We start from the raw sequence: 14,697 nt of genomic DNA on the forward strand, positions 1-14,697 counted from the left end.
TCTCCTTGAATTCCCAAAACAAGCAACTTGTTAAGTTAGTAGAATTGGTTCCTTTTCATTCAGCTGAACGTTAATATTAGCTTTTTCATATATCAACACCAGCCTCAAGCTGCCGTTTTTTTGGTCATTAAACACTGGGAATTAAGGGGGCAAAAAGTAGAGGAGAGACAAGGAAAAGTGTCTTTACCTTGGAAACAGAGTTGCAATAGAACACCAAGCATAGAAGGTAAAGCACACTTACAATAACTATGTATCACTGCAGTGACAGAGGAATAAATCCAGTTTGTCTAACTGAGTAGTTTACAACCCTTCCTGTGAAGGATGTCTCACTCTTATGCTCCTGTGGAAGGCAGTGCTATTTAGTTTTGGAAATTACTTCTAGATATTATGGTGCCTACAGTTAGTGTCTCCCCGTTAAACTAAGCTTTGGGCTACTGATACTAGCATTACACTTTTCCACAGAGTCTGGTTAAGAAGGAAAGACATAAAACTATTAATCCCAGTGTTTGTGGGTCCCCCTTCACTACTCCAGATGGAGAAAACTGAGCCACAAATGATATGATGCATGTGGCAAGTAGCTATTGTATTTGTATCCACAGCAACCAATGTCATGCAAGAGACTAAACTGGGAATAGCTCATCTTTAGAGAAGGTTGCCACTAGCCAAAGCGTTAAAAATTCCCCTCCCCCAGAAGTGTGCTTTGATGATAAAATGGTGTTTAAAAAAAAGCTTCTGGAATTCCCAATCTTTGCACCAATATTAAGTGTACAGAAGCATTCACTGTGCCCTGTTTCCATTTTAAATACCTGTTTAGTATGCTAGATGGAATCACTAACTTTCAAATCCGATGAAGTGAGCTATAGCTCAAGAAAGCTTATGCTCAAATAAATTGGTTAGTCTCTAAGGTGCCACAAGTACTCTCTTTTTTCAAACTCCAGAAATTGATCTTTGCCTTCACTTATAGGAAATATCCTTTACAAATTATTTTTTGCAGTGAACCCTGATAGAAGTTTTTTCTTGATACTGCATCAAGTACACAGGTTGGCTAAGATGTTATTTCAACCAGCTCTCTAGAGATGCTAGGCAGAGAGAGCTAATTGTGAAACTAAGATTGCTACTTGTATATACAGCCACTACCAACCATTTCAGCAATAAACTGAGAAACTGCAGCCACTGAACTAAATCCCTACCTAGAACTTTCTAGCAAGAACAAAAAGTGCCTAAATCCATTTCTCTTGAGAAGCACGGACAATCTCAGCTCTCCATGTAGACAGAATCCCAAACATGCAAGCAGCAGTTGTCCCAACCATCTTTTGGGAGTCATTCCCCACACCCCCACCAAATACAGACAATATTTGAACACCGAGTGTTCAGTTACACTAGCACACATAATTGCCAGAGGAAAGAGTGGGAGAGGGTGCGCTTATTTGTTAAATATTTAACATAATGTTTAACAAATGTTAACAGAACATACATCTTTGATGTCTAAAAGTGATTAAATATTTCCAAATTGGTAGACCGCGTGCTGCATCTGTGGCTGGAGAAGATAGTTAAGGGTCTGCTTTGCTGCCACACAACATGCTGGGCCTTTGTTCTCTCTGTCCCTAAAGACAGCTCTTTCTGTGGGCAGTCTGAAAGAGAGCAAGTAAATGCCTTGTCTTAGCTGGGACTAACAAATTTCTAACACTATTTCCCACACCTCCAGGTTTTCTGTACACATTTTGTCTTTGTGTTCATGGACAAAGCAGCATAATCCCAGTGTATAAAAATTCTATGCTTTTAGAGTATAATTTTAAAGCCAGCAGGTATAAAAACTCACTAGTCTACAGTCCAGAGGGTGCCTCCCCATTCCAGTCCAGCTCTGTTGCCCAAATGCAACTCAACTCCAACTACAGCTGGTTAGCGCCCATCAACACTGACCTCTGGCCACATTCTTTAACTAGTATTCCAGCGTTCACAAAGGCTACCCTGCTTTTTGCATCTCCCAGTTCTTACAAAACAGTGCCAGGAAGCATATAGTCTAGATAGCATTTTGTGATTCAGGGGCTGAACCCAGAAAAACAGGATGATGCTAGCACAGAGATTACGATTTGGTAAACCATTCCGGTGTACAATTTCTATTTAGTTCTTTCCATTTAAATTGGAAAGAGATCCAATCTCTCTAATTCCAAGCCACCTGACAGGTCAGATTCAGGACTGTGTCACTGTGTTATAACCAACTAGTTTCTCCACCAACAGCACTGAGTTGGTAGTTGCAATTTCCATAGGCCTTGAGGATGTATTAATAAAAAAAAATTCCAGACATCAGCTACTGATCGACTTGCAAAAATAGCAATGGATAACATGCAATTTCAATTTAACAGATGAGTAGCACTTTGGCAATAGACAATATCTCACATTTAGGTAAAACACTAAAGAGCATTCAGGTGTTAAAAAGTGGAAGATTAAATTGTGCTATAACAAAAACTTTTTAAAGAATGCTTAATCTAAAAAAAACCCAAAACCCAATTTAACGCCTACAAGACTGATTAAAGCAACTACGCAGTTTATTCATTGTTGGGAAGCCATTGATATCCCTACAAGTAGTATCAACCAGGCAACAGTTTGAGAATTCATCTATGAATTATTTCCATTTGCATTAACCACCGAGAAAGCAATCACTTACCATAAACATGGTTAATGTACTTACAACAAACTGATTCTTAGTCAGATGATGACACTGTCACATTTGTAGTAACTACAGTGTTTAATATTAAACATGCTTTTACTTTATGTCTTGGCTTTAAAAATAATTGCCACAAGGGTAACAAAGTTCCTATGACTAAGAGTCACTTCAGTATGATGCGATACTGTTTTGGTGCTGCCAATAATACTATTTTCCAACCATATTTTAACTTTCTGGACACCCACATGGAAAGATCTGAAAGTTTGTGCTTTGCCCATCTGCAAAGCATTTCCCTTTTGTGAAACTTCTCCCTCTATCATTTTCTGTGCTACTCCAAAGTAGGAGATCTTGAACTCTTTCAGACCCAGCACATTGCCTTAGAACACTTACTAAACAAAAGGAGACAAATAAGTGAGAGCAGCAAGCTTTATTTTTGGGAAAAGCAACACTGCTTTCAAACAAATTATACTGCTTACGGGCAGGCCACTTTTGATTTCAGCATTCCCTCCCTCACTCTCAGCTCAATTAAGTGGAGTCTCAAACTGTGCATTTTGCACAGTGCATACCAGTTGCAGTCTTCCAAACCACAATCAGTGTAAATGAAATACATCTCTAAAGAAGTCACAAGCTAGCAACACTACACACTGGAAAAGAGACACTTCGGCCACACAGAAGGCAAAGTTGGTCTTTTTGACAGGATATCAGATTCCTGAATTAGGAAAACACATATCGCAGACTGCTCCCATTCCCATGTGTATCCTGCATAAAGCCAAGTCAGATGTAAAGTAAATGTTACCTGATTCTGGGTAGACTCATTAGCCAACCTGTGCAGAAGAGTATTTCTGGCTTTGCCAAGTGATTCATCCCACCTCTCTCTCCAGAGCCACACAATTAACAAGGCTCATTCCAAGTCACAGACCAGAAGCTTAAGGTTTCATCTAGCATGCAGTAGACTCTGCAGGGTGTTTTTCCTTTAAAAAGGCTTTAAGGGGATTTGGTGGAGGGCAGCCATGCACAGCTGCAAATAAGCACTAAGCCCAAATAAGTATTCAAGCTCCACTGACCAGCCCATCCCTCCACCCACTCTGCTCTCTAGACACTTCCTGTGTCCCTGCCCAGATGGAAGTTGAGCTCACCACTGTCTGCCACCCTTCATACTTTCCCGCAGAGAGCCTTAATTTCCGTATTTTAGTAAGTATGACCTACAGTTAACCCGTAGACAAAATCCAAAGAATTTCACTTTCCATCATCAGAGAGGTAGCAATGTTATCCACAAAACATTATCTGTTTTGTCATTATCTGTATCCACAAAAACAACAAGGAGTCCGGCGGCACCTTAAAGACTAACAGATTTATTTGAGCATAAGCTTTTGTGGGTAAAAAAACCAACACTTCTTACATGAAGAAGTGGGTTTTTACCCACAAAAGCTTATGCCCAAATTAAGGTGCCACCAGATTCCACTTTCCATCATGTTGATGGATTCAGTATAAGAACCTACACAACAGAGGAAAGTGTTGAAGGCTGTCTTAGCTAGGGAAAACAGTGTGTTCTTAACTGACACCTTTGTTCTTAACTAAGGCCTTGTCTACACTGCCACTTTACAGTGCTGCAACTTTCTCGCTCAGGGGTGTGAAAAAACACCCCCCGAGCACTGTAAGTGTCAGCGCTGTAAAGCAGCAATATAGCCCTTGCTCCCAGACCTGGAAGCTACTTCCCCTCGTGGAGGTGCCGCGACTACACAGCCACATTAAAGTGCTGCCACGGCAACGCTTTAAGGTTGCTAGTGAAGACATGCCCTTACACACCTTTTTTCCTAGGGAAGATAAGGCCTAAATGTCTTAGAGTCTGATTGCCTTGAAAGCAGCTTTAGTAGACTCTTCACCCTGCCACTCCCCTCACCTCTCTTGACACTAAACAATTCCTCTTTTTCCTTGGCAATTACACCCTTCATCCATTTGCAGACATATACCTCACACCACCTTACTAGTTAATCAACACATACATATCAAGGTAGATAAAAATATGATTTAAAATTATTTTATTTAAATCAGATTTTTTAATTTAAATTTAATACAGGTTTATTTTTAAAATTTAACCTATTTAAAATTAAATTTGAAATTATGACAACTAGTGTTGGGATGTAAATGTGTTCTAATCTATTAAAATAATTTAAACAAACAATAAGAAGTGTACGTTTGACTTTCATTAAGTTGTTGGAAGCAAACCCCTGAACTGGTGAAGGCCACTGGCTAAGAAGCACTGTAACCAAAGTTTGTTGAAGTGCTAAACCAGCTTTTGACAGCAGTAGCTGGTTCTGCAGGAGCAGAGAATATATTTGTCACTGCTAGTTCAATTAAATGATTAGTTCTTAAAAACCAATAGTAAACTGAAAATATACACTTCCAAACCATGAATGAAAACTAGGCGTAAGAGAGTGAGATCTACTAGTTCTAAAATCTGAAGGGCATGCTGACAAAAAACAGTAAGTTTAATTCACTAACTGCAGATAATACTTTCTTTGCTTAATAAATCAGTTAGTTTCAAATGCAAAACATGGTTTCAGAAATTTTTTTCTTATGTATTACAGCACATTTAAGGTAGTTTTATTTAAAAAAATGTAAAAAGGCTTTTAAATGTTGGGGATGGTTTTTTTGTTTTTCAGCATTTTTAATTGCTTTGGAATTCCCAACCAAATAAGAGTTTGATATAAACCACAAGTAAAAAATTAATCTAGTAAAATACATTTTTACATTTTTTTTAGAAAATGGTGAATAAAGAATCTGAATAAATGTACCTTATGTTATAGAACTGCTTAAATAAATGTGTATCAATTTAGTATATCCTCCTTGCAAAAAGGAAGGCCCAAATTTAGTGTAAATGCTATATTTAGTTGCAAATTAACATGTTTTAATAGTTACCAACTAATAAAAAGCAACTTTTCTTTAGGAAAATAAATAAGTACAAATGTATAACAATTAAAATCAAATGGTTTAACTCAAGGTTTACTGCTTACTGATTTAAAACATGATTAAAACCAATTATTAAAGTCAATCCACCCTGCTATATATTGAAACTGTAATCTTCATTGAAGCCTCCAAGCCCCATTCTTGTTGCTCTTCTAAGCTCCTTTCAATGTCATATCCCACCACACCTAAGATGTCAGTCACATGAACTGTAGGTTTATTCAGATTTAAATGATTTAAAATGAACATTCACATTGAGTTAAGGCACCCCAGCACCATTTCATTGTATTGAATGCATTAGTAATACCTGTCTGAATCTCAGACGTACACTTCCTTCTCAAAGGCTACATAATCCTTCCTATGGGCATCACCTGGCTGCACTTCATAGTGAAATAACAGAACATTTTCTAACGTAAGAGCCTTTACAAGTTGTGGAGACGCTTTGTCTCACACGCTGCCAAGATCTCTCACACATTATAGACATTTATACTTTTCCTCCACAATCTAAGTTCTCCTTGTGATTTCCATCCCACTTGTTGTACAGAGGCGAGATCAGCCTCCAGGGGCAGTAGTCTGCAGAGTTACAGCCCATTTTAAAAAAAAAACAAAAAAAACACCCCACCACACACACACCTATCTATGTAGACATTAAGTCCTCTGCACAGAATTACTGGTGCATCTCCTATGATTGTTGTTTGATTTGCCTAACACCCACTTCTCCCTCTTCATCCCTCCAAGAAGTGATGAACACTGATTATTATGCTATAATACCATGAATTTATAACCTACCTTTCATATGGAGAATAAGAATATATATACAGAGAAAAGAATCCACTGCAGGCAAGCAACTTCTGTTGTCTATTTCTTAAATTTTTCCCATAAGACTTATGTTTTCCACACCACCACTTATGCAAGAAATACACTTGCTAAATAAATCAATCCTTTAAATCCCTTCCCAATTCTGCTCCAATGACTACAGTAAACTGAGGCCTACTGACAACTACTACATAGATGGCCAGTTGAGCCTTCTGATATTTATCTCATTAATATTCATACTAAGACATTCAAACATTTATACCTGCACACAGTCCCAGCTTGTGTGTTCTTGTTGTCCGCCTCATTCTCTTGTTACGCAAACTATTTTGCCACATCTTAAGTTGGAGTATAAATTTGTCAAGCAGGAATCACTAACTTTCTACTCTGGCTCTGATCCTACAAACACTTAGGCCAGGTCTACATCACGCAGGGCTGTGAAAATCTACACCCCTGAGCAACGTAGTTATATCAATCTGACTCTCGGTGTACACAATACTAGGTCAGTGGGAGATCATCTTCCAATGACATAATTACTGCTTCTCACAGAGATGCATTAACTATGTTGATGGGAGCTCTCCCCTCAATGTATCTTCACTTAAGTGCTGCTGCAGTGTTTTAAGTGTAGACCTGCACTTATATGCAAAGGAAGGCCAATAATAATAATAAAGAAGAATTAAAATGGGTTAAATCTAATAGTTATCTGTCCTCAAAAAGAGTTATAGTCACAAGCTCCTACAATGCAGGCTACAAAACAAACAAAATATGCAATGTTCTAGGGCCTAAGCTTCAGCAAGACTAGTTTTCCTAACATATTTACCATTTCAAGTGTTTAAGCACTAAGCACGTATGTCAGAGATTCTTAAAATATTATCCTTTGTCAAATTAACCCTTACACTTGGGTTCTTTCTCCCCTCCCCCCATTCCCTTTATTTTACAAAAGTAAAAATCATAACACACACACTGAATTTTACAAGAATATCCTGAGACGCAGGCAACTTTTCCTCAGACCATCTGCATTTACTAGCAGGCTAACGCTATAAACTTAAGAATTCAGTTACTTGATCAGTTTTTGGAGCTTGAAGCCCTATTTCTTGCCCGGTACCACAAACCATTCAATAATCCAGTAAACAGAGAATTATAAAGCAACTTTGGTGGAACTCTGAAGACGTGACCAACTAACAGAAAAGTTTGGGATTTCTCAACAGAAGCGTAAGCTAGGCGCTAAACCCTCCTGCAAAGCATCTGCCACACACACATCACACAGCATCGGGTAACAGAAACGGACCATAAACAAAACGGAAACTGACTAGCTGACTTTCGGTGCGAGGCTGGACTGGCGGGCGAAGCACCGCCCAGGGCAGAAGCTGGACAGCAATCGCCGGAGACGCAGCCAATTCCGGCCGGCAGGTCCAGGCAGGACCCCACCTCCCGAGCCCCCGACCACCTGCCGCTGTTTCGCGACCAGCCGCCGTGCGAGACGCCGGGGCTCCGAGGGGACTGACAGCGCCGGGGCTCGGGGCGCTGTCAACAGCACGGCGGGCCCAGGGGGCTCCGACACTCCCCCATCGGGAACTCCCGCGGGCACCGGTCAGCGGGAGCGGGCGCCGCCCCCCTGCCCCCGGAGGGGCGCCGAGCCACGGGGGGCAGCGGCCGGCGCTCGGGGCACTTTCGACCCGCCTGCGCCGCTTTGCCGCCCGCCCCAGCCCAGCCGGGAGCCCCTCGCAGCCGCGGGACAGCGCCAGCAGCCCTACACTAGCCCGGGCAGCGGCCGCTCAGTCACCCCCCTGCCGGCACCGGGGCCAGCAGCCGTACGGAGCCGGCACGGCCCCTGCCCACTCGGAACCGCCTCTCCCGCCCCGCACCGGCCCCCTCCCTCAGGCCTCACAGGCTGGGCGGATACTCGCGGGTGCGGAAGGCCTCCTGCGTGTGAGGGACGATGAACCTCTCGCCTGCCTCCCCTGGCGGCAGCGGCTTGACCAGCGGGAAGGGCTTGCGGCCCAGCAGTGGCGCCATGACGGGAAGGGGAGATGCCCCGGCGGCTCCCCGCAGCGACCCCGGCAGCGACGCGACCCGGGCGGAAGGATTGAAAAATGGCGGGAGATTCCCCTCCCCCCTCCCGAGCGAGAGGCCGGCAGAAGTGCTGCGCGCGCACCCTAGCCTGCTATTACCGCCAGGCCAGCCCTTCCCGCGTACGGCGCAGCCCGATTGGTCGCAGTCTGGGCCTTGCACATTCTAGTGGCCATGTGGCGCGCCTGTCTACTCGGCCAGCCCCGCCCACTTAGTGGACAATTTAGGCTGCAGAGCGCGTAGGGTGAAAGGTCACGTTATGTAAACGGAGGGAAGCAAGTCTCCATTTTGTGGCCCCGTTACTAGCCCCGCCTCCTTCCCTCGCCGGCCAATGGGAGCGCATCCCCCTCATATCCATCCGGGTACCACGCAGAGGCCGCGCGCCCGGCTTTGTCTCCACAATTGGAGCCCGCCCCTTCCCCCCCTTAAAGGGGTAGCGCCTGGCCCGGAGGTCTGAGATGTGCAGAGGCTGTAGAGGGCCCCGCCCCCGGGCCTGGGACAGCCTCTCCTCCGCCAGCCCAGCCGGCTCCCCCCGCCCCTGCCCGGCACCAGGCCCTGCCCCCAGCGGTGCTGGCCCCGGCCAGCCCGGTGGCTCATTGGAGCTTGGCCCTGGGGGGCTGAGCCAGGCTGGCCCCTCCCTGAGGGGGTACCCACGGCCCTGCCTCCCTGGGCGCCCCCCACCCAGCCATCGTGCCCCCGCCGCACGCCTTGCCCGCCCCCGGCCCTGGAGTGACACTGCCAGGCTCCTGCTGATTTTCTCCAAGCCCCAGCGCCTGGAGTCAGGTGGTTCCATGAGACTCTCCTCTCAGGTAGAAAAAAGAAAAGGAGGACTTGTGGCACCTTAGAGACTAACCAATTTATTAGAGCATAAGCTTTCGTGAGCTACAGCTCACTTCCTCAGATGCATATCGTGGAAACTGCAGCAGGCTTTATATATACACAGAGAATATGAAACAATACCTATTCCCACCCCACTGTCCTGCTGGTAATAGCTTATCTAAAGTGATTTCCAGCACAAATCCAGGTTTTCTCACCCTCCACCCCCCCACACAAATTCACTTTAGATAAGCTATTACCAGCAGGACAGTGGGGTGGGAATAGGTATTGTTTCATATTCTCTGTGTATATATAAAGCCTGCTGCAGTTTCCACGATATGCATCTGAGGAAGTGAGCTGTAGCTCACGAAAGCTCATGCTCTAATAAATTGGTTAGTCTCTAAGGTGCCACAAGTCCTCCTTTTCTTTTTGCGAATACAGACTAACACGGCTGTTACTCTGAAACCTGTCACCTAGAAAAGAGGAAGTTTCTAACCCTTGTGCTTGCAGCCAGAAGCCTGAGACGGTGACCCCGCCCTGTACAGAAGCCAAAGGCAAATTAAAAAAAAAGACACAAAACAAAAAAGCAACTTGTGTTTATCTATTTTTAAAGTCATGATTTTTAAACCAATCTCTTGGTGCCGAACTCATGACTATAGAACTCTCTGGTGTACCAACATTGTATTAAAAAAATCTATTCCGATGTAGGAAAAACTGAGCCAAACAATAGGCAGATCTCTTCGCCATTGACAAACTGCATTCCCCACGAGCAGCAGGTGCTTCATCTGGGCTTCTTCCCCCCCATCCACCTCTCTTCCATGATCTTGTCATTTTTGCTGTGCCCTTTGTTGTGATCCTAGGCTCCTTTTGTTTGGAAATCTGATTTGGCTTGAAAATTGCCACATTTAGGCTATGTCTACACTACAGATCTTACAGCAGCACAGTTGCGCCCCTGTAACCATCCCCCACGTAGCCACTCTGTGCCATGGTAGCTGTGTCGGCGGGAAAGCGTCTCCCACCAACATACCACTGTCCACACCTCTGCATTTGTCACTGAAACCTACGTCACTCTGGGGGGCGCTTTTTTCACATTCCTGATGGACAAAAGTGTTCGTGTAAACATAACCTTACTCTGAAGGCAAAGGAAAATGTTTCTGCACGTTTTGAAAACAATTAGTCACATAAACCATTCCATTGTTTTAAATATCACTGAATTAATGCTCGTCTCCTTCTAGCTCAGAAATGGGTTGTTTTTTGGCACTTTAAATTGTATGTATTGTTAAATCACCTTTTGAACTTGTTCAGCTGCTAAATTTGATTAAAATAGGTTGTAATTAACCAAAGTTATTAATGATTTTTGTTGTGGATAATTTTCAGCTCAATCTTGCTTTTGCTGGTATCAGCTGAGGCTTTTTTTGCCATTGGTTTATGTGATTGCAAGATTGGGCACTGTATATTTGTTGCCCTTTATTGGCTGGTTTCAGATTAGATTGAACGTAAGGATATTTCTATAGGCGACAGCTAAAGAGATCTTCCTTTAGCTCAACTGGAATTGGAAAAGATTAAGAAAAGGGCAACAAAAATTATTAGAGGTACAAAACAGCTTCCGTATGAGAAGAGATTAATAAAACTGGGCCTTTTTAGTTTGGAAAAGAGACATCTAAGGGGGGATATGATAGAGGTCTATAAAATCATGACTCATGTGGAGAAAGTAAATAAGGAAGTGTTATTTACTCCTTCTCATAACACTAGAACTAGGGGGTCACTAAATGAAATTAATAGGCAACAGATTTAAAACAAACATAAAGAAGTATTTCTTCACACACAGCACAGTTAACCTGTGGAACTCTTTGACAGAAGATGTTGTGAAGGTCAAGACTATAACAGGGTTCAAAAAAGAACTAGATAAATTCATGGAGGATAGGTCCATCAATGGCTATTAGCCAGGATTGGCAGGGATGGTGTCCCTAGGCCTAGCCTCTGTTTGCCAGAAGCTGGGAATGGGCAACAGGGAATGGATCATTCCCTCTGGGGCACCTGGCATTGGCCACGGTCAGAAGACAGGATACTGGGTTAGATGGACCTTTGGTCTGACTCAGTATGGCTGTTCTTATGTTCTTAAGTGGTGGATGCCTGGGTGTTTTGGAGCTAGAACAGGGTTCAGACTCTGCAGTTGTGTGTTATTATTTACATTACAACCCCCATCCCTTTATCAGACCAATTTTGACCTACCCTGGCAACCCTAAAAAGAAAACCCTCACCATGTGGAAGCAGGAGGAGTTAAGTCTCTGACACTCAAAAAATTTCTGAAAAATTCTGATAAAAGTGTTATTAATTAGTCGTTACAGTAAAGTCTAAAGGCCCAATGAGATTGGGGCCCCACTGTGCTGTGCATTATACAGACCCACAGTCTGAAAGTCCCTGCCCTGAAGAGTTTACAACTAAAATGTGCAACAGTATTTTTGGATGAAATTTTCCATAGTGCCCAAGTGACTTAGGAGCACAAATCCTAAAGAAAGTCAATGAGACGTGCTTCTAAATCATGTAGTATCAAAGTATCAAATATTTGTCTCCCTCACTCTGCCCAATAAAATCATAGTGTGCCATTACATCGAAAACACAGGCAGATTCTGAATATGGTTCAAGACAAAGGCAATTTTTAAAGGCAAGAAGAATAAACATGTTTAAGAAATTGCTATTATTTGAATACTAAATATGAGTCTCTATCAGTGGAACTGATGTGCAGGGGACACAAGTGGTGAGAGAATATTTTTTGTTAATCTGCAAAGATCAGCCAGGGTTACTTCTCAAAAGTGAAATTAAATGCTAAAATGTGGCAAAATGACTCTTCTTCCTCCATGCCCTGCCAGCACAGCCCTAGTCTCAAAGGAATGGGCATTTATCAGTTGGGAAATAAGAAAACCAACATTTTAATGACCTGCTGAAAGCGACATAGGAGATTTGAGGTACAGCTTGTGACAGCCCGGACCTTTAAGGTGGTCGACCCCCATCTCATCCACTAGCCCACAGAATTTTAGGCATGCCATTTCAAACCTCTGTCGCCAGGCCAGCAGGAAAACATGAACAACCACCTTGAGCTCTACCACTGAAGAAAACCACTATGGGGTAGACCCTGAAGCCTTACCTGCTCTGAGTAGCACCTCACTCCAGAGGAGACTCATTCACACCAAAAGCATTTCATATAGTGTAAGACACTAAGGCTGAGAAAGGCATCAAATTCTGGCCCAATGTAATTGCAAAGTCTTCTTACTGATCATACTTTTTAAGTCTGGGTAACAAATCCTACACTGCCTATGTAAGCACACACAATGTTCTTATATTTTGTAAAGTAAATGAAGAAAGCTTTTAAAGGGTTAAATTAATGGGTTGTGTCAACAAATTATTGAATTAAAGAGGTGGGTGGTGCCCACTAAACTAATTTTGGTTCCTGCAGAGCCCTGCCACATTCAAAACACAGCTGACAAGCTACACAAACGTAGCTACGTGAGCCATGCACACACCATACAGCCGGCCTTCACCACTCCGAACACAAATCATTAGTTTTAGCAGATTAAGCATCAGACCAAGACTACAACCTGGCTCTCCTGGTTCCACAGCTAATGTCTAACTCCCTAGGCCACATTACTGTTAGGCTACTGAACCTGTGTTTTAATGTTTTGCATTTATATTGCTTTATTACATGTAGTTCCCAAATCATCTTAAAAGGGTGGAGAGGATGTATTAGCTGAAATTGACCGTTGACCTAAGTGCACAGATTTGAAACAATGACAGGCAGTGTGGTGTACTGGATACAACATGGGTCTCCTAGCAAGTTATTCAGCTTTCTGTAGGAATATTGGGTGAAAGTCTCTGGCCTGTGCTATGTTTGATGATCAGAATGTTCCTTTCTAGCCTTAAATCTGTAGCGGGATTCTGTCCCCAGCCTTATCCAAAACTTCTTATGTAACCTTTTCCAAGGAATTTATATTTTCATAGAATATCAGGGTTGGAAGGGACCTCAGGAGGTCATCTAATCCAACCCCCTGCTCAAAGCAGGACCAATCCCCAATTTTTGCCCCCGATCCCTAAATGGCCCCCTCAAGGATTGAACTCACAACCCTGAGTTTACCAGGCCAATGCTCAAACCACTGAGTTATCTATCCCTCCCCCCAAAAAAGTTACGCCAGTTACCCCAGCTGGACCGCAGTATGTATTACCCATAGGTGAAGGGGGCACTTTGGCCAGAAAGGCAGGAAGAGTTGCCCTAGGGTGCAGTCCTGGCCCCACCTTAATCAAGGGAAAAATCTCTATTGATCTCAAAAGGGCCAGTATTTTCCCATTGATGTTTCCTCTCGCTTTTGAGGAGTAACCTGGGCTAGTTCAGAGGTTGACAGTGAAAATTCTCGATCACCAAGTTTTTTCTCCTTGGTTTCACTCACAGACACTAATGTCTAGTTTTCAAATAATGGCAATTTTGTAAACATTTACTATTCCTAACGTTGAAAACTGCCTCTTGCTTCAGCCCCTGTCAAGATCTACTTATGTTTCACACTCGCGGTACATTGTCCCTCTCTTGGCCCAGCATGATTACACAGACACAACAGACACCTCCACACATTACAAAAAGGAGGCACTTCCAATTACGTAAATCTCAAGAAGCCCTTACTCAGTTTACTCAAAAACTTTAGAAAATATTCTATTGTCACTGACATTCCACCCTACAAATGTGAAAACAAGATGGTTTGTCTTTTTAACCCCCTTCTTTCTTGTCTAACAAAGGGGATCAAAGTCAGCTTTCTAATGCATTGTAACCTTACCTATGAAGAGGCTGTATCAGGGGTGGGCAAACTACGGCCCAGGGATCGTATCCAGCCCTCCAGACGTTTTAATCTAGCCCTCAAGTTCCTGCCGGGGAGAGGGGTCCAGGGCTTGCCCCGCTCAGCTCCCAGAAGCAGCGGCATGTCCCTCCTCCAGCTCCTACACGCAGGGGCAGCCAGAGGGCTCCACATGGGACACGCAGACAATGGGAGCTGCAGGGGTGGCGCCTGTGGACAGGGCAGCGTACAGAACTGCCTGGGTGTGCCTCCATGTAGGAGCCGGAGAAGGAACATGCCACTGCTTCTGGGAGCTGCTTGAGGTAAGCGCTGCCCGGAGCCTGCACCCCTCATCCCCTCCTGCAGCCTAACCCCCTGCCCCAGCCCTGATCCCCCCTGCCCTCCGAACCCCTCCGTCCCAGCCCGGAGCAACTTCCTGCACCCCCAACCCCTCATCCCCAGCCCCACCCCAGAGCCCACACCCCCAGCCAGAGCCCTCACCCCCACCCCCAATTTCGTGAGCATTCATGGCCTACCATACATACCCAGATGTGG

General features: G+C 44.0%; 1 protein-coding gene across 2 annotated transcripts in view; it reads right to left on the reverse strand.

Annotated features, from left to right (window-relative positions):
- BAZ1B (bromodomain adjacent to zinc finger domain 1B) overlaps positions 1-8,560 on the reverse strand; it is an 89,838-nt gene extending 81,278 nt beyond the window's left edge. For both annotated transcript variants that reach the window (XM_084650708.1, XM_084650707.1), the window contains exon 1: positions 8,346-8,560. In XM_084650708.1, the coding sequence (XP_084506834.1) occupies positions 8,346-8,458 (113 nt within the window). In that variant the 5' untranslated portion in view covers positions 8,459-8,560. The remainder of the gene's footprint in view (positions 1-8,345) is intronic.
- Between the last annotated feature and the right edge of the window lie 6,137 nt (positions 8,561-14,697).

Source organism: Lepidochelys olivacea (genome assembly GCF_965140295.1).
Source record: "Lepidochelys olivacea isolate rLepOli2 genome assembly, chromosome: 17".
In the NCBI taxonomy this organism is placed as follows: domain Eukaryota; kingdom Metazoa; phylum Chordata; order Testudines; family Cheloniidae; genus Lepidochelys; species Lepidochelys olivacea.